The sequence below is a fragment of the Prunus persica genome, chromosome G6 (assembly GCF_000346465.2).
Source record: "Prunus persica cultivar Lovell chromosome G6, Prunus_persica_NCBIv2, whole genome shotgun sequence".
In the NCBI taxonomy this organism is placed as follows: domain Eukaryota; kingdom Viridiplantae; phylum Streptophyta; class Magnoliopsida; order Rosales; family Rosaceae; genus Prunus; species Prunus persica.
Window position 1 is genome coordinate 27,936,625 of NC_034014.1, and position 26,967 is coordinate 27,963,591.

At 36.6% G+C, this 26,967-nt stretch overlaps 4 protein-coding genes and 1 pseudogene across 4 annotated transcripts; 1 reads left to right on the forward strand and 4 right to left on the reverse strand.

Moving 5' to 3' along the window:
- LOC18773425 (transcription factor bHLH149) lies at positions 2,377–3,868 on the reverse strand. The gene is made up of 2 exons (XM_007205846.2): positions 3,405–3,868; positions 2,377–3,308 (listed from the first exon to the last, which is right to left on the reverse strand). The coding sequence occupies exon 2, from the start codon at positions 3,240–3,242 to the stop codon at positions 2,619–2,621; it is 624 nt and encodes a 207-aa protein (XP_007205908.1). The 5' UTR covers positions 3,243–3,308; positions 3,405–3,868; the 3' UTR covers positions 2,377–2,618.
- Positions 7,916–16,755, reverse strand: LOC18772849 (NHL repeat-containing protein 2). The gene is made up of 28 exons (XM_020566150.1): positions 16,223–16,755; positions 15,806–15,906; positions 15,636–15,692; positions 15,452–15,546; positions 15,254–15,353; positions 14,880–14,938; positions 14,578–14,702; positions 14,122–14,251; positions 13,537–13,618; positions 13,296–13,374; positions 13,007–13,067; positions 12,804–12,879; positions 12,611–12,721; positions 12,223–12,318; positions 11,934–12,056; positions 11,634–11,831; positions 11,225–11,329; positions 10,999–11,063; positions 10,591–10,684; positions 10,282–10,439; positions 10,132–10,181; positions 9,906–10,027; positions 9,719–9,826; positions 9,462–9,554; positions 9,155–9,191; positions 8,756–9,003; positions 8,457–8,606; positions 7,916–8,263 (listed from the first exon to the last, which is right to left on the reverse strand). The coding sequence occupies exons 1-28, from the start codon at positions 16,578–16,580 to the stop codon at positions 8,099–8,101; spliced, it is 3,246 nt and encodes a 1,081-aa protein (XP_020421739.1). The 5' UTR covers positions 16,581–16,755; the 3' UTR covers positions 7,916–8,098.
- LOC18775001 (pentatricopeptide repeat-containing protein At5g66520) lies at positions 16,997–19,569 on the reverse strand. Its single transcript, XM_007206986.2, has one exon. The coding sequence runs from the start codon at positions 19,334–19,336 to the stop codon at positions 17,318–17,320; it is 2,019 nt and encodes a 672-aa protein (XP_007207048.1). The 5' UTR covers positions 19,337–19,569; the 3' UTR covers positions 16,997–17,317.
- On the reverse strand, positions 20,463–23,421 carry LOC109949890 (high mobility group B protein 10-like). The gene is made up of 6 exons (XM_020566767.1): positions 23,204–23,421; positions 22,463–22,538; positions 21,992–22,157; positions 21,662–21,802; positions 21,066–21,289; positions 20,463–20,856 (listed from the first exon to the last, which is right to left on the reverse strand). The coding sequence occupies exons 1-6, from the start codon at positions 23,389–23,391 to the stop codon at positions 20,719–20,721; spliced, it is 933 nt and encodes a 310-aa protein (XP_020422356.1). The 5' UTR covers positions 23,392–23,421; the 3' UTR covers positions 20,463–20,718.
- LOC18773962 lies at positions 24,809–26,170 on the forward strand (annotated as a pseudogene).

Genomic DNA, 26,967 nt, shown 5'->3' on the forward strand with positions numbered 1-26,967 from the left:
AAAAAAATGAAGCTAAAACAAACCTAGCTAGAAACACTTTTAGCAGATTCAGGATGCTTTTATTATGGCAAAAGCATTGCTAGGAGCCTAGGGTAATTATATCTCACTGTTCAATCTCCAATAACCTAGCTAGAGAAATAAATCAAAAAATAATAACAATAATAAAAGTAAATTGTGAAGAAAAGAAGAGAAAAAGAGAAAAAGAAGGCACATGGAAGCATGTGAGGATATGGTCTATGTGTTTGAAATGAAGAAATAAATTATAAGCAAACACTCAAAATGTGATTCATAAACAGACAGGGGCATGCAAGCCTACAAAGACCAAATATATGTGGTCCTTGATTCGACCAATTTGGCTCCCAAAAACCCTTTTGAAAACTAACTTGACAATGATGCCATGCTACTCGGGCCTCTGCCCTATCTGTCTCCACTCATGAGCCGACACGTGGCCGATTCCCGTGGCCAAATTTGCTTGCTGATGCTACTGCTCATTTGCTAAGCTCTCAAAGAGGAAAAATAAAAGCCCTAGAGTGACATTTTTGGTGGTAGGGCATGCCCTTCAAGACCTTGTTTTAGACCATAATGTTTTTATTCTCAGAATAATAAGTTAAACATTGTGGGCTTTGTGGAGCAATATTTTTGAATGATTTTAGCTATGGGGCATATCCCGTTGCTTAAAATAGCATGTGAAGGATGTTTTAGGCGCACATGCAAATCCCTTTTGGATTTGGGGTTTGGCCTCTTTGGAGGGTCAGTGTACTTCAAATTGCAGGGTCCCCTAAGGCACATGATCTCTTGTGCCTCTGTTTCTTGTAAAAATCAAGTTGCCTCTCATCAACTCTCAAAGGCTTCATTTTCTTTTGGCAGTGGGGCTAATTTTTCCCGACCACCTCCTCCTTCTCCGCGATTTCGTATCTCATAAATCTCCAAATACTGCCAGAGAGTCCCCCCCCCCCCCCCCCCCCCTGCCTCTCTCTTAAAGTTCATTTTCAATTCTGCACGTCTGCCCTTATATGTTCTTATTATTGACTGACTAGAGTGGGGATAGTACTACTAATGCATGGCACCTAGATGCATTCTCGGAGCTTTTATTCTCTACCGCTAGTTGTATACAATTTTGCGTGTCTATATCTCGTGTTACACGATAATTTACGTGCCAAAAAAGATAACACACATGATTATAGACAATAGTTTCTCAAATGATAGAAATCCATGTTAGAAATTTATTTATTTTCAGGTCAATTAATAGATTAATAAGAACTTTTACTTTCTGTGTGTGTGGTGACACTTGTGGAGAGGGAGGATTGGTGGTTAATGAGATAAGCAGCTGGTCCAATTTTTGTATGGCAATCAGGGACAGTAACATTGCAAAAAGGAGAGAGATAAGCATGCAAGGTCTCTAATCTCCTCTATCATCTTTCTAGTGGGCCTTTTGACCACAACAGTTAGAGAGTAATTGATTGTACTTTAGCTCTAATATCAGAATGTGGAGTACATTGTCAGAATCATTCTAAAGTCAGGAGTGGGGTGACCCAATTTGAGTTACTAATTTGGTTAGTTAATGGTTGATGATTTCGGGACTGTAAAATCACCCTTAAATTACCTCATATGTGAGTAAAAAGAGTGTGAGATGTCAAACTTGGAACGTGAAAATTATGCTTTAGTTTAATTATTTTTTGCCAAACATCCCCTAGTTAATTGAGAACATGAAATCTATGATTTATGCTCAAAATTTGATAGTGGGTTAAATGGCATATTGATATTATTTTTCCTCCAAAGTATAGAATTGAAACGTCTTCATCGCCACTTACGTGACTAATCACCTTGCCTTTATGACTTTTGTTTTTGCATTAGAAAGAAACCTTTTAAATTTGGTTTAGGTGAGGACTTAAACGCAATACTTACCACACACATACACATCCCTCTTTTGATGTGTTTATGTAGTTTATGAAAATGAATTGTTGGATATGTTGTTGTTATTTTTTAATGCAAACGGTAGTTTAAATTATAATGACGAGGGATGTTTCTTTTCTACACGCTATTAAGGTATCATCAAAATTCGAACCTGCTCTAGAAATTAATATCATTCTTATTTTTAACTAGGCTAAATTTTGTTGGCAATACTTTACTATTAATAAATACATATTTATGTCGATAACACAACATACTAAATTAAAAATTAAAAACAGGCTTTTGTAGATCAATTGGTTAAGAGTCGTTAATCCTGAGGAGGTTTAATTCCCCACACCCTCAATATTGACTGTATTAAAAAAAAAATTATTAAAAAATAGGTACTCAGTTAAAAAACATGACTGTTACACGAACCGGAATAAGAAATTAAAACTTTCGTTAAAGGGAAAAACCAAAACTAGAATGTGTTTAATAGTCTAGTTGATCAATTAGAATCAAATTAGGTGGCATACTCCAATCGATTTAGTAATAAATTATTAAAAAAATAAAAGAAAAAGAAATGATAAACGAGCTAAGAAGATAGAAAAAGGCTACGTATACAATAAAATACACCAATTAAAAATTTCATAAGATCAAAATATTTATAAAAATTACAAAAAGAAAAAAAAACACCTGGCACAATAAGCCGAGGCAGGCGATTCTCAGCGTCAACTCGAAGAACTGAGGCTCGAGCCGACGTGATTAACCGGCGAACCGGAGAGAAGCTCGGTGAGAGCAGCCATGGCTCTCACCTGCATCTCCAGAGCCGATATGTAATCGCTCGTTTCTTCTAGAAGGTTCGGCAACGACGCCTTCCGGCAACCGGGAACTAACCGGCTCAGAACCCGAACTTTTCTCTCCACAACCGGTGACTTCCTCCCCTCCCTCCTAACCTCCGCTTTCTTCAACCGGTTATTCCCCGTCACCCTCGCCGTTCTACGTTTGTGAAGCTTCTGGTTCAATCTGAGTCGAGTTCTTAAAATCGCTCTGCTCCACCGAGTCGTGCCCTTGGCCGCCGCCGCCAGAACTCGGTCCGCCGCCTTCTTCACTTCCCTGCCCCCTCCGGAGACCTTGGCCGCCCGCGACGATCTCTGGCGAGCCTGACGGAGCGCCTCCACGAGCTTCGTGGAGTAGATCCGTTGCTCCGTCTCGGATCTCCATCGGGCTCCGGTGTTCGTAGTAGGATTCCGATCCGATTCGACGGCTCCGATTTTCCTCCGCTTTTTGCGAGACGACTCTATCAACGACGCGTCGAGGCTTCCGTCGACGTTTGAGATCAGCGACGCCGCCATGAAAGGTGATCGGAATATGCAGATAGTCAAATTCAACAATATTGACCGATAAATATATCGACAAACCTGTAAAAATAACCACAAAAAAAGGATTGTTATTACGATGAAATCAAGAACATGAGCGAAAAATATAAATATAGGATAGGAGAATTGTATCAATACCTGATCGAAGAGAGTGGAGCAATTGCAGAGAAGATGGCTATGGTGGTGGTGATTTATATCAGTTTGTTGTTTCGTTTGTTTGGATGGGAGGTATTTAGAGAGAGACAAGAGAGAGAAGAGAGAGACGGGAGAGAGAAGAGAGAGATGGGGGGTTGAAGGAGGAAATGGGGGAGAGTGAGTATAAAAGCAGTTCACGGGCACCACGCGTCGTTTCCTTAATCACATTTATTGCCGTTCTTCCCCTCTCCTTTTTCCCTCCAGCTTTCTATCCTTCTCTTTATTCTACTTTTTTTTTTTTAATGAATCAATCAAAATATTATTTCTTTTTTTTATATCAAGAATATTTCATTTTTCTTTTGATTGCCCAAGCTTTTTTTTTCCTTTTTCTTTTCTAATTTCATACGTGACATCACGACTTACCTTTCATATTAGCCTGTATAACAAAGTTTTATTATTTAATAAGTATTGTCATAATGCTCTTATATATTGATAACATCTCGACATATTGTTGATATTTTTTCCATTATATTGATAATAAATACCTCACATAATTTTGATATGACATAAATAAAAGTTTTAATATCTTGCCGATTTACTATAGTAATAATCTTATTTCAGAAGACTGCTATAGTAATCCTATTTATTTTTCCTTTTTTTTCGGACGTTAGAGGTTTCTAGCTCATACTCCTACTAAAAATTGGAGCGTTATCCTCAAAGCTTTAGATAAAAGTTGATTTTTACAAATTGAAATAGTTAAATTTAGATGTTTTTATAATTTTGAAATATAGTAATTTATATATATATATATATACTAGCCTCTCCGTAAGCGCTTTCGGGCCTGAGTGAGGCTTTTTTTTAAATAATTTTTTTAATTTATTTTAGAATTAAAAAAGATAATGGGTAGTTGTGTTCCATAACAATAGAATCCATTATCTGATTTTTCTTTTAATTTTAATTGTTTTTGAAAAAATGTGAATTTACCATATTATCCTCATTTAATTAATAATTTTAATTTTTAATGTTTGCATTAACCAATAGCATTTTCTAGTATTTTGAATGTTTTACCATTTTCTGCCTTTTGCTTTATATATATAGAATATATAGATTAAAAGTTTTTTTTTTTGGGAGAACCTTTCCTATTGAGAGAGGTCATAGCATACTAAACTCACACACACTATACGAATGCTAGGACTCGAATCCAGGACCTTGCCTGAGGGAGTAAATACTCCAAACTACTACACTAGTAGATCCTTTGTGCTTGAGAAAAATAAGAGTTAATCGTTTAATTAGGCCTTCAACTTAGACCTGATTTGCATTTGAGTCCCTAAATTTTCAAAATCGTTCACCTGGTCCCTTAACCTCACTTTCGTTAGGACAAACGGTCTTGCCGAAAATTTTGTTAACTTTTTCTGTTAAATACATGGCAAAATTGTATTTTTATATTAAAACCAAAAAAAAATCATATATTTAAAATAACAATAAAATAAAATCAAATAAAAAACCAACAAAAGAAAAAGAAAATCAAGTTTAGGTGGAGTAGAAATCGGGATGGAGGGGGAGAGAGAAACTCAAATGCAAATAAGGTATAAATTCAAAGACTAATAAAATGATTAACCTGAAAAATAAATATGTGGTTGAAAAGCAATAGACCACTCGCATTGAACATGGTATAAAGTGATTGAGAAAAATAAATAAATGTAACCTTAATTGATTAGACAATGCTTGTTGGCTCATTTAATTTTGTGTTTTCTATTCAGTGCTGGTTTTGTAATTAATTTTGTACTACAAAATGAATGCGACATTTCATTGAGTACTATATATATTTCACAAAATTCAAAACATTTATATATTAATCTTCATCATAACACTATAATGAAAATGAAATTAACTAACTTTTAGTCTAGTGATATTTATCTTCATTTGATAAGATAAGGTCTTATGTTCGGCTATCATGAATGACGAGAATGACATATTTATGACAAGTTTGATGATTAGTTGTAGATGACCTAAATTATAGAGCGATGTAGTTTTGTTGTGGGTGTATTAACCTATCCGTTGTGAAAGTATTTTGTAAATTGAAAGATGAATTAGGTCAACCAAAGCAGCTAAACCCTGATTAGGTGCAGCTAATGATGATTCAAAGAGAATGGGCAAGTGTTTGGTGATATTAATGTTTGAGTTGTACGTCACCCTGGGCGGCAGGTGAAACATTTCCCCATTGTTGTCTCTTAACGCAGGATGGAAGCATTTCAAACGTGCCACAATGCATGTTAATACTTGCTTTCACCAAATAGGTTACATGCCGCTTCGAAAATTTACCAATCATAGAGTGACATCTACAATCTACTGTCCAAGTTAAATGAATGCCGAGACAACTTGTCACCGGAAAGGAAGGAAGAAAACATGGGTCTGTCTGATCATATCGATTCTTGTCTTCCAAGGCCGGTATGTTGCTTTTGTTATAATATTTATTTGCAATCTCCACTTTCATTTTTCTATAAATTTAAACGTACAACATGTGTTGTGTTTTAACTGGTCCGGAAACAGTTTTTTTATCTGGATAAATAATTTTGGTGGGTTGATGATGTGGAACTTGGTCATTGGAAAACACCAAATGGGTTGGCCTGCATGAATTGGTTTGAGCAAGGGGACCAAAGGATTTCGTATTTTAGCTAAGCAATGATTAGTGGGTGATGCGCACCAAATAGAAATTAGAGAGAGAGAGAGAGAGAGAGGAGAGAGAGGGGCAGGCACATGTGGTTGTTTTGATGGCACTTTCTTTCTTTCCATCATCTGGGCCTCTATTTTGTTTTTTTCTCATCAGCGGCTTTGGACCAACCTCTGAATGTGGGATGTGGCCTGGTTTGATCCACATTGCCCTGCTCATTTTATCTTCAATATTATATTAATCTTCAAGAGAAAGATATTAATCTCCTCTGGCTTCTGGTTATTCCCCACTTAAACTTGTCAAGTAGGCCACTAATTTAAAGCCAACCTCTGGTGTGATTGATTAGATTAACTTAAACCCATTAATAATTAAATGAGTAATTAAAACAGAGGGCCCAGATTTCACCAATTAGAAGATAAACAATTGAAAGAATCAGATATCCACTAATTACGTGCCAGAGAGATTGTCTCCTAGTGTGAGACAGATTTCAATACCACAAGGTAGTATTTAATATATGTATGATTCAGCGCACAACATCTGGACCAAGGAACAATAACTATACTTACTGTATTCGAATTCCTCATCTTTCTCTTTCAATATCGTATGTATAAAAATTTGATCATTGATTAGTGAGGAATTAGAGTTTGCTGATTGACTATATAATTCAATGCATCCTCCTTATCCCTTCTCTTTGGTGTTCCCCCACTAGATAAAATACTAGTTGAAATAGTTATCCCTGCACAAGACAAAGGAAGCTTGCTCCCTAACAAGGGTTTTCTGGAATTTATTATAAAATGTTTGTCATTTAGTTTCTTTGATTATTATTATTTCTCATTGATCAATAATTATTTAGGATGTTTGAACTTGACAAGTAAACTATTTATCTCTTGGTTGGTTTGGTTTCTTCTGGCACGGAGGATGTTTTCTAAAATTGTTAGGTTTTATTGACTCTGATGCAATGTAGCAGCATCTGCAATCTGAATCAAACCAGATGGTCAAGCCTCCATTTGGGTTCATTGAAAGAAACTACACTGGCCTTGGGAAATTATGAAACTGTTTGATTTTTCTAATAAAGTAGTTTTTTTTTTTTTTTTTTTTTTTTGAGAGAATAGCGATAAGATTTTATTGATAGGAAATATAACTAGTACGAAAAATCGAGCAATGTCCTCAGGATTAGGCGAGTTTCTAATAAATTAGTTAATTTCAGCTCCACAATTACAAGTTTGGTCCATGCACATTAACCACTAATATTGGATGAGGAACAAGTGGGTTGCACTAATTATGACAATAATGTTTGGAAAAGCAGATAAACATGGAATTTGGTGGCAGAAGCACGTTTTGCGCTGTCATTTCTTAATATTATAATGTTTATGTAGAGGTTAGTTAATTAATTAAACAAACATGGTCCATTCCCTTCACATGATTTGATTAGGTCTTAAGAGCTTGTCAAAGATTGATTTTTTCTTAATTAATATTTTATTTATTTGTTTATTTTTTAGGTGCGCACTATGCAGGGGCCCCAATCTATCCGCTCCTCGTCAGCTTAATCTGTGTGATTACACTTTCATCATTTGATCAAATGGAGACAGGTGCGCACGAGTGCGTGTCTTGGTGAGCAATCCATCCCTTGCTTGTCCCAAGAACCATAATCATGGTGTTTAATGTTAAACTAATGATAACAATTAACAACAAACCAAATGCTAAGGAGAATCACGTCTCCACCGTTGATCTGTTAGCGTTCAGATACATCAATGGCTGACAGCCGGCCCACATGCACATGGACGGTTGTTTTGTTAGGACCAACACTCTTAACAACAATGATAATGATATGAAAGCAGAAACACAACACAATTAGGATGATCTCATGCTTGAAGGGCAAAACCAGAATATTACAATGAGAGAAGTAGGAAGAAGCATATTTATTACCGTGCTAATCTTTTTGGCAACAAATCATTTGGCATCCTTTTTCCATGGTGAGCAAATAATAGTGTAGGAGATATTACAAGACCTGTACAAAATATTAATGTCAGCCTGCAACTGGTAGCTGTAAGCTGTTTGTCGAAGCTTTTGGCTTTACAACATATGCGAGTGTGATTTCTTCTGGGTTGGATTCTGGACTTTCCTCTCGGAAGGTTACTTCGAATAATAACGATTGGTATAAACAGACCTCATCTTCCTTGCAATAATAAACCTGCAAACACAAGCCAAGTTGATTTAACATCACTAACACCGTCTTAGCATGTGGTTTAACAGTAGGGTAAAAAAGAAGCATGTGGTTTAACAGTAGTTATACAAAGACGCATTTGTGGAAAAAGTTAATTAAACTATATCTTTTTGGCAGACCTGATTAAACCAGTTTGTTTGCAGGCTAAAATATGTCATACCTTGCAATTAATTCTCCCCAGCGAAACTGAGGGGGAGGGTCTCTTGAAATGAAGAATTGCTGATCCTTCTGGACTAAGATATCCATCCAGGGGATCCATGGAAACTGCAGTTTCAGGCTCAGTTTCTACGCTAAACTTACTGCGAGCTTCCTGCATTTAAAATCTACACATGAAAAATATGGAAAGGGCCATGCAACACCAGCATATTTGACAATAGGGTGAGAAACCACAGCAAGAAAGAATTTCTAAATTGGAAGCAACATGTATGTGTTTATTGAAATGAAGAGAGGGATGGTGACCTTTGAAAAATGATACCCTTCAGGTACTGATATTTTAATAGACAGGTTGCCCTCATTGGATGAACCACCATCAACCGTAATGGTCTGCGTGTCAGCTGACGATCGTCTTCTGAGGCGTTTCAAAGATTTTGATTTTGCTGTGGGAGGCTGAACCCCTTTCAGCTCTAACGTATGAAGTTCAGCTTCTTCCTTATTTAAGTCTAGATATCTGATTAGACTGTTATTTGTATCAGCTATGAAAATTCTTCCTGTAAAATAGGAAAAAAAAACTTTGAATCTGAGCTTGTTACTGGTAAGAAGGAATATATTTGAATCTCACTTTCTGATTTTTCATCATAGGAAGAGAGAGATAAGAAAACATCAAGAATATTTTATGTGCAATTATAAAAGAGGCTTCACCATTTTTCGCTTCAACGATTCCTGATGGCTCTGAAAGCTGCCAGAAGATAACAGATTATTAGAAATGAGTCAAATGTTGACCTCTCATTTCTTTTCCTTTCTAGATTGTGATTACAGGTACAGATAACTATATGATTGCACCTATTCCCTATTTTCTTGGATCATTTAATTTTCTAGAAGAGTATACAGGCTAAATTATATACGGTGCACATAAGATTAATCAAATACTTTAAAGCAACCTGCGTAATCTTCTAATAACTTCTGCACCATTAGAAATCGTCAAAGAAAAAACAACAAAATTCCGAACCTGAGCTTCTAGAGATGTTCCGTCCTTGAAGCCAGCTTTTCCAATCCCTGCTACAGTACTAACTCTCTTATTAGCTGGATCTAGCTTCTTTATCTGGAGTTTGGAAAGAGATAAAGTTAGTACTTGACCAGAAACTGGTAGAAGCTATCACAATATTTTCCAAGATGAACTTTACATAAAAATCAAATTGATGCACTCAAAACTCAAAAGCGCAACCTACATCATAGAATAGTTACTGTCAGTCATGATCTGACTACCTTGTGATTATAGCTGTCTGCTATATAAATTTGACCACTCTGTGCACATAAGACGCCTAGTGGATGTTGAAGAAGCACTTCAGACCCTATTCCATCATGGTCACCAAACTGTACAGAATTAACATAAGAAGTATTATAAGAAAACAGGTGTACTAGAAAAAGATCATGTACCCAGAAAAAAGATCACCTTAAACAAATTGTCTGAGAAAACTGGATCACCACCAGCTAGCAAGTTCGATCCTCCTGTTTTTAGGTCAAGTGCCCTAATGGAGCTACTCTCACTATCGGCAATATATAGCTCCTTGAGATCTACAATAACCAAAGAGGAGTTTATAATATGTGAAAGTCCATATACAAAATTACTTATGTGACATTGAAGGTCATGAACTGTGGAAAAGATTGTGATACATTACCAAGAGATAATGAAATTCCAGAAGGCTGTGCAAACGATGTGCTTGAAGAGCTATGCCAATCACCAAAAAAAAAAAAACGTGTCAAGTCTGGAAGTATTGCTATCAAATAAATCTTCATTACACCATTGAGCGTCTTCACGTTATCTTAACCTTGATCCGTTCAAGTTTCTTTCATAACCATCACCACTAAAAGCTCTAGTAACTCCATCATCTGTATTGTGTTCCCAGATTTGATGTTGGCCAGCCATGGCAATATAAACTTTCTCATTGACTGGATGAAAGCAGGCATCCCATGGAGAGTTGAGGAGCTGACAGGATATAACTAGAAACTTTTGAGTAAAGCAGAGATGTTTATCCAAGAATTTTATGATTCAGCTTAAATGTTTTAAATATATATTCTTCACTATCCCAATCAAAAAGGGCTTTGCATCATCAAAATTCATGTTTCTGTAATCTTGCCTGAGTACTTCCTTTTCCTCCCCCTCGGTAATCAGAGCCTTTGGTTCCATTCCCAGCAAGGGTACGCACTGTGTCATTAACAAAATCAATCTCCCTACAATAATAGAAGCTAGATTATGATAAAATCATTCAGAAAATGTCAAATAATTCCGATTTAATATAGTTTTGTAGAAGGGGAACATGCATGGGAAGCAAAATTAGAAATAGAAAATGATAACCATTCGCTACAGTACAAGTATCAGGACAGTAGTGAAGATTCCAGATAGTTATTATTTACTATTCTAATTTTGTTGCGTAATTTATCTATTGATTCCATGCTTGTATTTCTTATATGCTCTTTATAGGTAGGAAATAGAGCCAACTATGCTTGTCAAATGAACACGGGGTATTTCAATAGCCACAACGTACCTCAAAGCATGGTTTTCAGTATCTGCAACATAGAGGAGATTTTTCTTCGGGTTGTAAGCTAGTCCCTAGTAAAGCATGACCAAAGGTTATGTGCCACAGCCAGCATTCAACATGAAACATGAGATGAAAAACCTCATAATGTATGCATGCATTCATCAATGAAAAGAATACTCTAAGGCCAATAACGTGGTTATGACATGCTCTTAAAGACAGCTTATTTTCTTACCTGAGGCCGATTAAAGGTGGCATCATCAAATGAACCATCACGCAGACCTTCCTCTCCAGTACTTCCAACTTGGACAATAAAATTTCCATCTAGGTCGGTTACCACCTAAAATCCATGCACAAGAAGATGGTTAGATAACAATCCAGTTCACATTGATTTCCTGCTATAAAAATTTAGCAGGAATGTAGGACTTTAACCTAACATCAATAGGAAACTGAAACAGTTTGAACACACCCACAACATGATATATATTTCTTTAGTTAGGATCTCCAAAAATATATTATCTGAACATCAAAATATCATTTTCCCAAACCTTCTTCCCCCCACCACACACAACCCCCACCCAACCCCAACACCCCCCCACGGCAGGAAAAAAAGTAATTATAAAAAGTGCACAGAGAGAGCCTACTATGCGGTTATGATTACTGTCTGAAATGAAGAGCCTATTGTTTAGGACATCAATTGCAAGCTTTCCAGGAAACTTTAACGGAGATGTAACTAAACGAGGATCATTGTCTTTCTCCAAACTCAAAGGAATTGGTGCATTGTCCAACATCTTCTTTCTTCCATAGAACAGAAGAGCTGCCTCTACCAAATCGTCGAGATCCTTCCAAAAGAAGAAAATTTATGTTTTATTCATTGACCAATTACTAAGCAGAAATCCATGAAATTAAATGTATCTTGCAAATACTTAAATGGTTATCAATACCTTGCGGCGACCTTCACCGGATACTTGTGCAAGGAGCCTACCATTGGGCCCAACAATAGCAAATGTTGGCCATGAATTGACACCTAGCTCTCGCCATAGATACATATCTCCATCATTGACAACCTAAAACAGGTAGATAGTTGAAATAACTCTGAAATTTTGTAAGCTGAATGAGTGAAATATGGTCGAGCATTACCACAGAAATCAGTCTACCCAGAGTACCAGAACACCCAAATAAACTGAGAGATTTATTTATACTAAAGTAAAATTTACAAACAATGAAGCATACCGGGTGAGTGATGCCATAGCGTAACACTGCATTGCGAATGGCTTCTAAATCCTTCTCGTTATCAAATTTTGCAGAATGGACTCCCACAACAGTGAACTGCACAAGAATGAGAACAAATATATGATCATCAACTAATGGGGCCATAGTTTATAATTCTGCCAACTGGCACATGATTCAGCCAGGTAAACATTATCGATTTTTTAGATGGAAAATTTTCAAAAGGACATGGAAGAAGTATATATTCTATTAAGAAGGAAAAAGAAATCGAAGCTTATACAACTTTGTTAATTATAACAAGAAATCTCATAAAATCAGAATGTAAAATAATAAATTTGATATGTCAGAAAAATAGAGAAATTTGAAAGAAAGAGAATGGAAAAAGGATTACCGGCATATCTTTGTATTTTTTCTCCAGAAACTCTAGGTCTGGCAGGACATGCATACAGTTTATACAACAATAGGTCCAAAAATCTAGCAGAACAACTTTTCCTTTCAGATCCTGCCAAACATATTTATCAAAACTAAAGCTATACAATGATCTTGGTTTAACCATGTAGAAGTTTAAGCTTTATACAATTTACCCTGCTAAACTTAATGGGAGCTGTATTCAACCAATCAAGTTTTGCTGGAAATTCTGGCACGATAGGAGCAGTTCCTCTTGCAAAGTAAAAGATCATTCATTTAAGCAGGTTTTACATATATAATTATGCAAACTAACAACAACGATATACGAATAGCTACAAATACAAATTATACAAAAAAAGGCAGCAAAATCCTTATTTACCTAGTTTCCAGGTCCGATATATAGTTCACAAATTGTTGGATTCTTTCAACGTTTGATTCACCTATAAAATAATTAATGGAGGACAAGAAAATTTTAGTTTTCATTTCGCTGTAACTACGAATTCATAGAGACATGTTAAACAGATAATTAGAATTAGGTTTCAATGTAAACTTATCTTTTCATAATAAATGTACAATTACAAAAAATAAAGAAGGACTAGGCAGAAAAAAAAAAAAAAAAAGCAGCGGGGGAAAAGAATGTACCAAAACCAGAGGTGTGACATCAGTACCTTCCTTCTGTTTAAGAGATGGCTGGTTGATCCCAAATATCACATTCCAAATAGCTTTAGGTGATGCATATTGCATTGCCTGTGTAGGAACCTCAGTAGAATGTATAAATTACAGAAACTAGAATAACAAAGAAGCAAAAAGGATTAAGATGTCATCTTTTGCATGCATAAAATTCAACCCGGAGATCTCTCCCACTCTGACTCTTTGTCTTGCCAAGAATTCTACTTTATTGAGTTATACCTTCCAGTTTGAGATGGTGAAGGCAAGACAAGACAAAGCAATCCCCAAGCTTCCATATCTCACAATATCTCGCCGAAGAACCCTGCAACCTGTCCACAAATTATTCTGCAGCCTCAAGCTAAGGGGGTTCAACATGCTGTTTGTTTGATTTCAAAATGCAACTGTGTGATAAATATTCTCAAGTTAATAGGTGACACTGCTCAATATTACAATCGTTAAGTACAAAATCTTCCAAATGTTTGTCAAGCATATACAACTTCAGGGAAAGAAGTTGATCGACCAAATAACAAGGAACCTACATTTCAGAGGACATATCACCATTGCACTATGAGAAAAACTTTCAGGGGGACTTACTGTAATGTAAACCCACAAACCAAATAAATAGCATATAGCACATAGAAGTGTAAAAACAAATTGGCGCATGTATGTCTTAGGCTGTTTCTACTAGCATGATTAGTTGGGCAAAATGTAAGGATTGATTAATACATGAAATATCCAAATAAATAACACATGCTCCCAAATAGGAAATGGTTTATTAATCAAAATAACACAATTGAAATGTTGCAATTATAGAACCCTTCTTACCCTCCATCTGAGAAAACCCCGTCATTGGAAGTACCAGTTTTCTGCATTAACCCATTATTTTCTTCTGTGAGTTTTTCTGTTGTGTTTTGAGATGACATATAAGGAAATTGAGGTCCCTGGATGTTCCCATCTGCAGTGGCATGTCAACATAAGATCTCATGTTCCATAAGATGTATAATCTAAAAGATAACCCTGTAAAAGAGTTGGTAGGAGAACAACAGCGTTATAAGCTTTTAAGATACTATCTTTATGGAACTTGAATCCAAACTATAGATCAATCAGATTCAAAAGGTGCATTTAGAAATAAATAAGGAAAGAGTTCCAATACAGAAGATGCCCCTTGCAAGAAAATTGGTCTTATAATAGTCCTTAAAAAGTGCCACTAGTGTAGCTTCACCATTCTACATTCTTGATGGTACAAAATGACATTTGCAGCATATTCTCAAAACTACATACTATAGCCACCAGAGCCACCACTGAGAATATCATCAAGTGAAACATTTCCTATTTCATTTCGAATTAGGGATGGACCAGCAGCCTTTAGAGTCTCTTCTGATAAAGTAGTTTTGACAGCTATGCATCTACAGACAGCAGAACAAGATTAGCAGTTGCCATAACTATAATCCTTAGTTCTAAGTTAAAAGTAATGTTAGTGGCACTTAAATGATTAGTGTAAACGGTGATACAAGAAGAAATATAATAGATCCAACCCAACGTGTTGATTCATGTAATTTAATATGAAGTTTTTGCAAATTTACCTCATTTTTGCAGCTTTGGCAGCCTGCACGCCAGCTAGTGCATCTTCAATAACAATACACTGCCAAGACATAGGCAGACAAATAACACCTTAAGAACATGAAAATGGAAAGTGAAGCAACTAACATGACATATACCGTTAAATGCAGAATAAATGTGCAGAATGACCTCATTATTTAGCTTATGGTAAAAGCTAACAAAATCAACCTTTCATGGAACATTTTGTGAGACACCCAAGAAAACAAGCTTTTATTACTTATACCTTTAGAACTTTATTGTATTTATCTATCCTTTCTTTCCTCTTTTTTTCAAATTTCTCCTATTTTGTTCTTGAAAATTCTTCTTTTTAAGAAATTAGCAGAATCTTCTGGTGTACCTCACTAACGGGCACATCCAAGATCTTTGATGCAGCCAAGAAGATATCAGGAGCAGGTTTCAGTTTCTCAAAAGCATCTGCTGACACAATAGCATCAAACCTGATAAAAGGATAACAAAATAAGAGGAGTAAAAAATTAATGATCCTACAAAAATATGACAAACTTGAGAAGCAAACCATATGACTAGATGGGCTTACATTGACAGTGGTAAATTAGCGGCAGCTAGATTTGCATTAACCTTGATACGATCAGCGCTAGACGCAACAGCAACTTTAAGACCTTTTCCTTTACACTGTTTTACAGCAGAGAATACTAAAAGAATAACTAAATGAAGTAGCAGAATAGTAATATTGTTTCGATTATGAGTAGTTTCCTTGATACCTGAGTAATGAGTTCAAGGGCACCAGGGAATCCTATTCCAGAATTTGGTTTTGCATACTACAAGAAATTAAATAAGTGTTACATTTAGGGCAACTTGATGACTAAAGAAATTCACGCTTGTTGCAGTAAACTAATAAAATTACAAAAGACGACTGACAAAACTCATTAACCTTATCTAGATATATCTCAAAGAACCTCTTCTTTGCTGCCTCAGGATCGAATCCCTTTACCCCCTTAACAGCAGCAACACCTCCTAAGAAGTTCGCTTCACCTAGTACATTGATGCAAAACAGCAACATTAGCAAAAAGAAAAACTTGTTCATAACAAAACTGCACACTATCAAATCAGAACGTTGGCCCATAACGTATGTTGTTAGTAATTAGAAAATGCCAAACTTAAAAGGGAAAATCATCTTAATTTTCAAATACAGATGATTCAACTAGCAACTATAAAAATTCACAACCACCTTTCTTATAGTTTTGTTTGCAATTTTACCATGCCCAAGTCAAATACATGTAACAAAGGCTAAAAAATCTACACCAAGGTCGAGAATTCATTGCACTAAAAAGAAATTTTTAATCTTTACCAGTTCCCATGAATGGCACAAAGTCTTCCACTGTGATTTCAACCCCCATCTCTGCGAAAACATCGACACCGGCCAATCTAGAAGGCTCTTCGCTGTCGCAGAGTACTCCATCCATGTCAAACAACACAGCAGATACTTTCCCCCACTCACTTCCAGAAGATCCTTGCACATTTTTCTCTTCCACTTTCACACAAGCTTTCACAACCATTTTCTTTGAGAAATCGAACCGCTTTGGCCTCCATTGGAAGAGGTAGGTTGAGAGTGAAATGGGTTTTCGTCCTTTTGAGCTAGCATATAAAGAAGAGAGCTTGGTGGGGTGTGAGAGAGAAGAGGGTGGCGACAGTAGTTTCATGGCCATGGGAGTTGAGTTGAGTTGAGCCAACTGATTCTGTTTGTGAGTGGCGGGGAAGGGGCTTCGTTATATAATATATTTTCATACTGTTACGAAATTGCCCTTACTGTTTCATGCATATCTGTGCGGGTTTCTTGTCATTTTGATTTTTCTTTTGTGGTGGAGAAATGGGATCATATTCAATTTATTATCCACTTCTTCAAGCCTCCCCCTCATTATAAATTTTATCTCAAGCCTTTTATTTATTTATTTATGGATGAATTTTTCTGTCATCAGATACCAATCATAATTTTTTTTCTCAAAAAAGAAAAACCAATCATCAATTATGAAATTGTGATTACTCCACCACATTTCTGCCACTCATATCATAGTGCCCATATTCAAAATCTTACATTTCACTCAATAATGATTCAGAGACATTCCTTGTATAATTTTTAATCCTTGAATTCAATATATTCAACCCCTCCATTAAACAGCTTAAGAAAGAAAGACAATGCGTATGCTGAGAGAATTTGATCTTTGTTTAGTTCTTGTGTGTTATATTTGCTATGATATGCAAAGATACAGAGCTAACAATATGCAAAGCCTATCTTTCTTTGGAATGTCAAACTGCCATTCCTCCCAACAAAATCATGAGCCTTGGTCTTTCTTCATTGCTGGATGGAGTTTTCAAACACCATCTCTTGTATATATTCCCCAGCTCCACCTACATTGACAATTTTAAGCTTAAGAAATTCAAGACCTCACCAAAAATCCTTGCAGGAACATCTTCCATTCCTAAAATGATGATAGCGCATACGATCCCTCACAATTATATCCCGCTCGTATACTTTCGAAAAGATCTTTATGGCAGAATGGCAATCCTCACAAGTTCTTAAGTTCTTCGTAACACGAATGGTTGTTCCAGGTTTCGTGTTCAGGACACCGAAAGCAATAGCAAGCTTTTCGCTGTGGTATTGTAGTGCAGTTTCCTTCTCCTCTTCTGCAATGTCAAACAAAACTTGGGAGCTATTTGGTGAGTAACCCTCCATCTGCAGCTTCTCTATGATCGTTTCCAGCATCAAATAGACCTCTTTCATTTGTGGGTGTGACCCTTCTCCCACCTTGAACTCATGAACCATGCCACCAATATCAACCATGCTAATTCCAGGACTTGTCTTGACCCCCCTTTCCTTCATCAACATTCTAACTTTTTCAGCATCATCCCACCTGCCTGCCTTTGCATAAATGTTAGACAACAATGCATAACGGCCGCTATTTTGAGGCTCCAATTCAAGCAAAATCCTTCCAACTCTCTCTCCCATTTCAGCATTTCCATGTATCCTGCAAGCACCTAACAAGGCCCCCAAAACAGCTGCATTGGGTTTGATTGGCATTGAATTTATAAGCTGCTCAGCCTCTTCCAATTGCCCTGCCCTTCCAAACATATCAACCATGCACCCATAGTGCTCCACCTCAGGCTCAATACCATAAAATTGCTTCATAGAACTAAAGAAGTTTAGACCTTTATCGACAAAACCCGAATGAGCACAAGCATTTAGGACATTCAGAAAAGTAACTCCATTTGGTTCTAACTTACTCCTCTGCATCTTGGAGAAGAGCTCGATTGCATCGTCTGCTCGACCATGCATAGCAAGCCCTCCAATCATGGCATTCCATGTGGAAATCTCTTTCTGTTTGATATTTTCAAACACTTCCCACGCCATGTCGAGCCGCCCACATTTGGCGTACATATCAAGCAAAGCAGCCCCTAGCACTGCATCCAATTGAATGGTGTTCCTCTTGATATAAGCATGAACCCACTTTCCTTGATCAACTGCTCCCATATTGGCACAGGCAGCTAGCACACTTGACAAAATAAATTTTCTTGGACTAAGTAAGTTCTCCTTCTGCATCTCATTGAAAATTTCCAAGGCCTCCTTGTGACACCCTCTTTTTATGTAACCATCAACCATGGCACTCCAAGATATCTCATCCTTTTCACTCATGCCATCAAACAACTCCCTTGCCTCTTTCAACATGCCACATCTAGCAAGGCCACTCACCATTGCATTCCAAGAACCAACATTTTTACTTGGCATATGCTTCTCAAACAATTCTTTAGCTGCTTCTACATCTCCACATTTCATGTAACCATCAATCATCGCGTTCGAACAAATCACATCATTCAATTCAGCAGCCTCATCTAGCATTCTCCTTGCCTCCTCCACAAGCCCAAATGATGCATACATCTGAATTCCAGCACTTCTTATGTGCCCATCTTCACCAAACTGATTTTTGACAACATGTGCATGAATTTGCAGAGCTTCCTCTACAGCTTGAACCAATGTGCAGGCCTTGAACAATATAGAATAGGTGAACTTATTAGGCCTAGCATTCATAGCCACCATCTTACAATAATATGATATACAACTCAAGGCCTCATTGTTCTCTAGGCAACCTTTAATTACAATATTCCACACAAAAACATTGGGCCTCCACACAGAATCAAAGACCTTCAAAGCAAACCCAAAGTTGCTGAAATGTTGACTTGCATAGCATTTAACTATGGCCCCTGCCACATAATGGTCTTGAAAGTGGCCTGACCTCAGGGCCACACCATGGGCTTGCTTGAGATGTTGTAAAGAAGTGGTGCATTTTGTGTTTAGGATGTGTAAGATTGTTTTCTGGGAGAGTTTGGAGGTGGAAGCTGTGCTCTCTGCTGAGACTTCTTTTGGTTTGATGTGATGAGGAAGATTTGTGGTGGTGGTGGATGTCCTCATCTTGGCTCTGCTGTGTTATCCAGTCTTGGCTAATAGTCTCTGAGGAACGGATTACGGAATATAAAAGTCAGACTGATAATGTCGTTTGCAGCTTTTTTCTTCTTTTCTTTTAAACTGGCGACATGTCGTTTGTAGCTTGTTTTAAAATGGACGACATAAGTTGGTTCTCTAACCGTTGTTCTATCTTTGATTTAAACACCTAGGACAACGTTTGTTTTTAGTATAAGACACGGTCGAAACTATATAGGATGATGATTTCTTATACACACACAATTATGATGTTGTAAAAATTCGAACCTAATATTTTTGGTCTGCAAGTCAAGGTCATTTTCCATCGTAAACTCAATCTTAAGTTGGAATTGAAGGAGTTGGCAGTGTCTTCAGCTGGAATTGGTGGAGTTGGCAGTGAGCACACACAACTATGATGTTGTGGAAATTCAAACTTGATACCTTTGGTCTGCAAGTTAAGGCCATTTTCCATCATGAACTCAATCTTGAGCTGGAATTGATGGAGTTGGCAGTGTCTTGAGCTGGAATTGGTGGAGTTGGCAGTGGTCTAAACTATAGAGGATGATGATTTTTTACACACACACAACTATGATGTTGTAAGAATTCGAACCTAATACCTTTGGTCTGCAAGTCAAGGTCATTTTCCATCGTAAACTCAATCTTGAGCTGGAATTGAAGGAGTTGGCAATGTCTTCAGCTGGAATTGGTGGAGTTGGCAGTGAGCACACACAACTATGATGTTGTGGAAATTCAAACATGATACCTTTGGTCTGCAAGTTAAGGCCATTTTCCATCGTGAACTCAATCTTGAGCTGAAATTGATGGAGTTAGCAGTGTCTTGAGCTGGAATTGGTGGAGTTGGCAGTGAGCTAGACCCGTTGGCAATGTTTTGTTTAGTTTAGGTTTTAGGGTGTAGAATTGAAATTTTTATGTGTGTCTGTTTGTTATAGCATTCTCGTTTTCAGCTCTCTGTTTTTTCCCGCTGAATCCAATCGTATCAAGACCTTCAAAATCTGACTTTTCGACTCAGGGGTCGGGTATGTTGTATAGAAGATAATGATTGGAATTTGGAGAAGACATATTGGTGCAAATGCTATTAAGAGGATACAACAAAGAGCTTCTTGATTACAAAAATAACGGAAAGGGGGATGGGGACACATTTTCAATTCACCACCAAAAATACAAGGCCGCTAAAATTCTAGTTCTTCAGGGAGCAACACAATTACAAAATATATACAAAAAGACAGCATAATAACATAGTTAATGCAGAAAACCTGTCATTGTAGTATATGTACAAGATCCACCCTCCCCTCAATATAAAGCATCTTTCATTTCAAAAACCACCCCAACTGAATCTCTTGAGTTCCTTTTGCTTATTGAACCACATCATTGACTCCAGTCAACCCATTCTCTGAGGTCTTCTTCTGGCAAGTCAATATTTTCTCCTCATCAGCAGCCACTTCTTGAGCCACTCTTCTTTCCCTTACCTTCTTACTTGCCTCAATGTATGGCTGTAAGGAAAACAAATAAACCATATTAACATCCAGAGGGTGGACTTCAGTTCAGTTGAACAAGGTTGCTATAGTAAGGTCAGGGCTGCATACCATAAAGCATGTAAAAAGGAAATACAACTAAGTGGTTAAACATAATTATAGACCATGTACAAATTTGAGTAAGCAATGTCTAAACAACAGAGGAAGAAATCTAGGTGTAACTCTACCTGTTTCTCACTCGCAGAGAGGGACCTCCATGCATTGTCTACCATGTATCGGACATTTTGACCCTTCACTTTCCCTGAATCAGTACTTTTCAACCGCTCACATTCTATCTTGAGGAAGATATGATATGCACTTTGTGCCCCTCGTGGAGCACCGACACGTTTCTTCATCTCTTTGTTCTTTGAGCGCAGCTGGGGGAACTGCTTTTGTTCGGCAGATGTAGAACCTAATGAAATTTGCAATACAAAAGGGTTCTGAGTAAGTTATGACTCAAATTTGCAGATGAAAGTGTAAAGTTTGAGAATTGAGTGAATTGTATTGAATCTCAGACTATGTACTTCAAACCTTTACAACTTTATAAAAATGGAAAGAATAAATCTATGCCTAAACTGTAGCTTTTGACAGCAACCACAATGTATGCAAATTGATACAGAAATTAATGAAGCCAACTGTTGACATTACAACTCTTTAACAGTAAGACCACCTTTCAAGCCTACTCTATTCCTTCATAAGTTTGATGACCATTCAATGTATGATTGCAACATGCAACGTTTTAGTTTGCTGAATTTAATCTACCAAGTAAGCAAAAGCGACATACCCATCAATGTTAGTTGATAATTCTCTTTGGGCACCTTCTTCTTCTCCACATGAGCATCTTCAAGATTGGGTATCGGAGATGAGTTGTCCCTACAGTTCCCTTCCATTGCTGAGCTATCTCCAATATTGTAGAAAGCATGACCTGAAATTTTATCCTAGTGAGGTTTAAGCATCATCTTTATCTAGCTAATACATGTAGTTTATACCAAGAAAATTAAGGTACTGTATTACAAATTAAGTACCTAAAAACTCTTATGTCCAGGCAAGTAATTAAATACAAATCCAATTGAAAATATGCACTTCTGTAGAAGGTTATCTCTAGCTATTGTACCTAGAGTCGAAGCAGCTTTCACACGACGTTCCCTGTAATAGTAAAGCTGTTCATACTGGTAGAGAAAGAGTGCATAGAGTTTTAAAAGAGGTTGAGGATCCTGCAGATTCTCCCCATCTAATTTTAGGGCCAGTGCAACTTCACCCCACCTCCCATCTGCGGTAACCTGGAAATTAACCATTACAAATCTCAGTAATCTCTTGTCCTGTAAGGCTGTAACTTCATCCCTTTCAATTTTTAAGGTGAAAACGACTTCATCTTATCTTGAATTGATATTCATACAAAGGGTTAAACTAAAGATGCCATTCAAACCCTGTTTTGCATCAGAGTTATACACAGTTTATCCAAATGTGTAAGTTCAGAAATTCAGATAAATGATCACAAGACAGACCTTTTGGATGGTTATAAGGTATCATTCATTTCTTTTTCACTAAAGAAATCGGTAAGAATGAGCAAGTGATAGAAATAAACCTGAATAAATCCTCCTCTTTCAATGACTTCTTTGTAAAACAGATGCAAGTCAAGTGTTGTTTGTCTGAGATCAAAACTGCCCATTGAAAGAAAGATACTCAGATTAATTTTCACACTGAAACAAACCGATCAGAAGAGATCGCCAAGTGAGAATATAAGATAAAATATCTAAACCAGTAATTAGCATTATAATCATATATCAGCTTCCTATATATTCCACATGCATAAGTAAACCGAAGCTTGAATCAATCTTTTAAACATACTTAAGTGGCATAATCAAGCCAAATATGAATGTAACAAGAGTTATCTGAAGTTTTATGCCCAACATATTCAATGGCACTACTGATTTCTGAATTAGAACGTTCCGACTTGTGAGTGAGCAAAGGTTCCAACTTTGCTTCTTGTAAGCAAAGATTCCAACTTTTCTCGTCTTTTTCAAAGATTCTGACTTTGCTTTTCTTTTTTCCCACAACTTTCTCAAAACCACACATGGTATATATGAACAAAAGTTAGTGTTCGAAAAATCCGCCTAGGCGCTAGGCGGGAGGACTAGGCGGCCTGGGCGGGTCTGGAGGAGAAAATGCTTGCTTTTCTCTCAAAAATTTAAAAAAAGCTTGCTTTTCAACACATTTCAAAAGCTAAAAACATAATGAAATTCCCCTGAAACCCACTTGAACACAGAAACAGAAAATAGAAGAGAAAACCCAGAAGCCCAAAACTCTAAAAATTAGGAAAACTCACAGAAGGTTCAGCCCAGATGAGTTGTGCAACTTGTTGAGTCTCTGATAGAAACTCTCAATCTCAGAGTTCTCCAACTCCAGCAAGCTTTTCCCATCATCAGGCTCAGAAAGTGTCACATTGGAATTCATAGTAACAAGGCATTGAGAGCCATTTTTCTCAGTCTCTGGCTGGTTCTCAGTAGTCTTCATGTTGGAGAGAGAGAGAGCTTCACTCTGCTCTTTTTTCTACATTCGTAATCCCGAAAACTAAAGCCATCTGTCTATACATAGACATGCACATTATGCGCACGTTGGTGTTGCTGCAAAATGGATTAGCTTGTGGGTTTACACGTAGCCCCCCACCCACTGTGGGGTAGATGAAAATGAAATTACCACTGACACAAAGCTGTTCTCGGTCCCAAGACTGAGTTGTTTAGGATAGTTTAGCCATTCAATCAATTTTAACGTCATTTTTTATATATAACGATGATATTGGATCTATTGAATAATGGTGAAAAGGTGTGAATAAGAATGTTGCAGAACACAAGAAACAACAGTCGTTTTTCACTATTTTGGTGAAACCATGTTACACCCAAAATATGTACAAATGATTCTTACATGCCACTAAAGTTTGCAGCAAGTGGAATTTGAGGAAGCATCATAAACTAACCAACCCTTAACCACAAGAAACTACACAGTCATTTCACTAATTTTTTTTCTTCTTTTCTCGTACAAGCGATTGGATTTGGACGAGGGGTTTACACAAACATTCCTGAGTGCATGGGGTTTCATTATTAAAATGCTGCAAAATTTGCAGGGAATGGCTTAAATTTGAAACCGCTGATCCTGCAATGGATCATAGTGGCAATGTTCCATTTTTAAGAATACACGTTACTTTTATTCTGTAATATTAATGTTATTTGATCACATGTATTTATTTTCTACCAAAGTCAACATATTAGGCACGAAATTTATTCCTTTTCTATATTGAAAATTTTCTGTACTTGCTCATATTTACTTTTTTTTTTCCTTTCTGTTACAATATTTTATACAGCAATTAAAAAACAATTAGACTTGAAATGTCAATGCATTGGCTTTCCTTTTCTTTCTTTTTTTGGGTTACAACTTACACCAATATGTTAATATGTAGATTTCATCCTCTCAATCTCAGCTTCCAGCTCGGATAAATTAAAAATATTATATATATATATATAATATTTTGGGTTAATTAATTACTAACTGCACAATAATTTTTTAATTTCTCCATGGTTGGAACTTGGAGTAGTAATTTTATAAAAATCTTATAAAATAATTTCTAACTTTTTTCAGTTAAAATTTAACTTTAAGGCAAGTACGTGTTCTTGGCATGTAATTAAGGACATGATTATTTATATTTATGATCAGTAAGATGTAAAATTAATGGATACATATGAAAAATCCCAATTAACTCTGGAAGATTTTATGGATAACGCGTTGACACGTTTATGAGTAGAAATTTTTCTTTCCAATATGAGATTTATATGAGTAGGTTAAGTGGTCTGAACCATTTTCATCTTCTATATAAGATGAAAAAATCTCGTCATCTTCATATCCCAAGAATACAATACTTCAGGTTCTCATTGCTAATATGCAGTCCCTTGTAGCATCAATCTTGGCTCTCTTCTTTTTGTTGGGTGCATTGGAAGCTCGCTATAATCTTCAAGACGATGTCGTCGTAAGCGCCGCCATCATAGTCGATCAGAATGGCCATGGAAATTTTACCACAGTCCAGCAAGCCATTGATTCCATCCCTTCAAATAACTCACAGTGGACTCGTATTCACATCAACCATGCCATCTACATGTAAGTATACATACAACATATTTTTTATTTCGAAGCTACACTATAAATTCAGAGCTCTCTAATGTGCTATTTTTATTACACCAGTGAAAAAGTTGTGGTTCCTAAAGACAAACCCTACATTCTCCTCGAAGGAGACCTTGATCACTATCCTGTGATTGAATTTGGAGATGGTGGAAATGTTGTTACAAGTCCTACATTTATAGCACACGCGGATAATTTCATTGCAAAGAATATAATATTCAAGGTAAAGTGTGCTCGTTTAAGCTGATGTGGTTTGTTCTGCGTCTTAAATATTCACAACTCTCGTAATTAACTCTGTGTCAACAGAATACATACGACCGTATTGACTTCATGGCGGATGTCAATGTGGGAGGCCTACTACTTGGGCAGTTGCAGCTGCAATCGATGGAGACAAACAAAGTTTTTATCAGTGTAGCTTCCTTAGTGTGCAAGACACATTGAGTGATGCCCGAGGCCGTCACTATTTTTATGAATGCACCATTAAAGGTGCCATAGACTTCATCTTTGGCTCTGGCCAGTCACTTTATGAGGTTAAATCTCCTCAAACTTTTCTCATATTTATTTCGATTAATTAACATTAATAGAAAAAGTATTCTTAGATTGACTCAAATTTGTTTGCAGAAATGCCAAATAGTTTCAGTGACTGACGTGATAGGGTTTCCTGGGTATATCACAGCCAATGGTCGTGGTGGTCCAGATGACCCAGCTGGGTTTGTGTTCAAAGATTGCCATGTATCTGGAACAGGCCCTATAAATCTGGGAAGGGCATACGGCAATCACTCTAGGGTTTTGTTTTCTGGAACGTACATGGAAAATATTATAACCCCACAGGGCTGGATGGCTGCATGGAACACTGGCAACGAGTAAGTGTTGTTTTCTGTTTTATAATTTCGTGGTTAATTTTTATTTTCATGATAAACAGTGATTATTTTCAAATTAATTATTTTTGAAATTATGGAACAGGGATTTAATTTCATACTCGGAAGCAAACTGTAGTGGACCAGGGGCAGATTTGTCCCAACGTGTGACTTGGGAGAAGAAGCTATCGGATGAGGAAGTGGAAAGTTTAACAAATGCGGCTAAATTCATAGACCAAGATGGATGGTTAGCAAAGCAGCCAAAATAAGCCCTTTAATAAGAGCAAATTAAAATCATAAAAAGCCCCTCTATGAACTCTAGAAAATCTTATTTTTTATTGCTTTATTCTTATGTACCACATGTTCCCAGTGTAGGACTTAATTTGTTTTTGTTAATGGAATAAAATGTATGTTATCGAGTTTGAATTTCTCTTTTTATGAATCAAAGTAATTTGGAGTAATTTAAATTATCGTTTGTATATACATAGAGATTTATTATAATTCGAATTCATAACCATGGACAAATATTATAGATTCACTAATATGGCACCAATGTAGGAAGGGTGAGCTACCGACCAACTTGGTAGGCCACCAAGTTACTAGAAATGGAGATTCACCAATATGGCACCAAAAATAAAAGTCACTCATCATAAGTAGACATCAAGAATTGATCTCACCAATATCTCTCAAACCAAAATTTACTTTTTACCTTAAACTTCACTAACATAAGGGGGTTAGAGAAACTTTTATGGATTGATAATATGTTTTTTTTTTTTTTAAAACATTGGAGACAGAAGTACCATTAGACTAAAAGTTAGTTGATATATAAAATGATAAATATAAATGTTGGTCTCGTCCTAAATTTTTTAAAAAGAAACTTAAAATTTTTCAAGGTAAATCCTAATTTTTCTTTCCTCTCTTAGAAGGAGTAGTTGTGCTTATAACCAAAAGTGACTTGGATTTTTGATCAATTGGGGGTGGGAATATGTATTTTTGAGATCTCTTCCAATATTAGTACCACTAGGACTAAGAAATAGTTTGTAACGCCAAAAAAACAAAGAAGTTG

Coding starts and splice junctions, on each gene's coding strand:
- LOC18773425 (XM_007205846.2), bottom strand. CDS start 3,242: ATGGCGGCGTCGCTGATCTCAAACGTCGACGGAAGCCTCGACGCGTCG.
- LOC18772849 (XM_020566150.1), bottom strand. CDS start 16,580: ATGGCCATGAAACTACTGTCGCCACCCTCTTCTCTCTCACACCCCACC. Junction 15,547..15,635: donor CCCTTGAACTCATTACTCAG/GTATCAAGGAAA, acceptor GCTGTAAAACAG/TGTAAAGGAAAAGGTCTTAA. Junction 14,939..15,253: donor TGGATGTGCCCGTTAGTGAG/GTACACCAGAAG, acceptor ATGTCTTGGCAG/TGTATTGTTATTGAAGATGC.
- LOC18775001 (XM_007206986.2), bottom strand. CDS start 19,336: ATGAGGACATCCACCACCACCACAAATCTTCCTCATCACATCAAACCA.
- LOC109949890 (XM_020566767.1), bottom strand. CDS start 23,391: ATGAAGACTACTGAGAACCAGCCAGAGACTGAGAAAAATGGCTCTCAA. Junction 22,539..23,203: donor TCATCTGGGCTGAACCTTCT/GTGAGTTTTCCT, acceptor TTCAATGGGCAG/TTTTGATCTCAGACAAACAA. Junction 21,290..21,661: donor TTATCAACTAACATTGATGG/GTATGTCGCTTT, acceptor AAATTTCATTAG/GTTCTACATCTGCCGAACAA.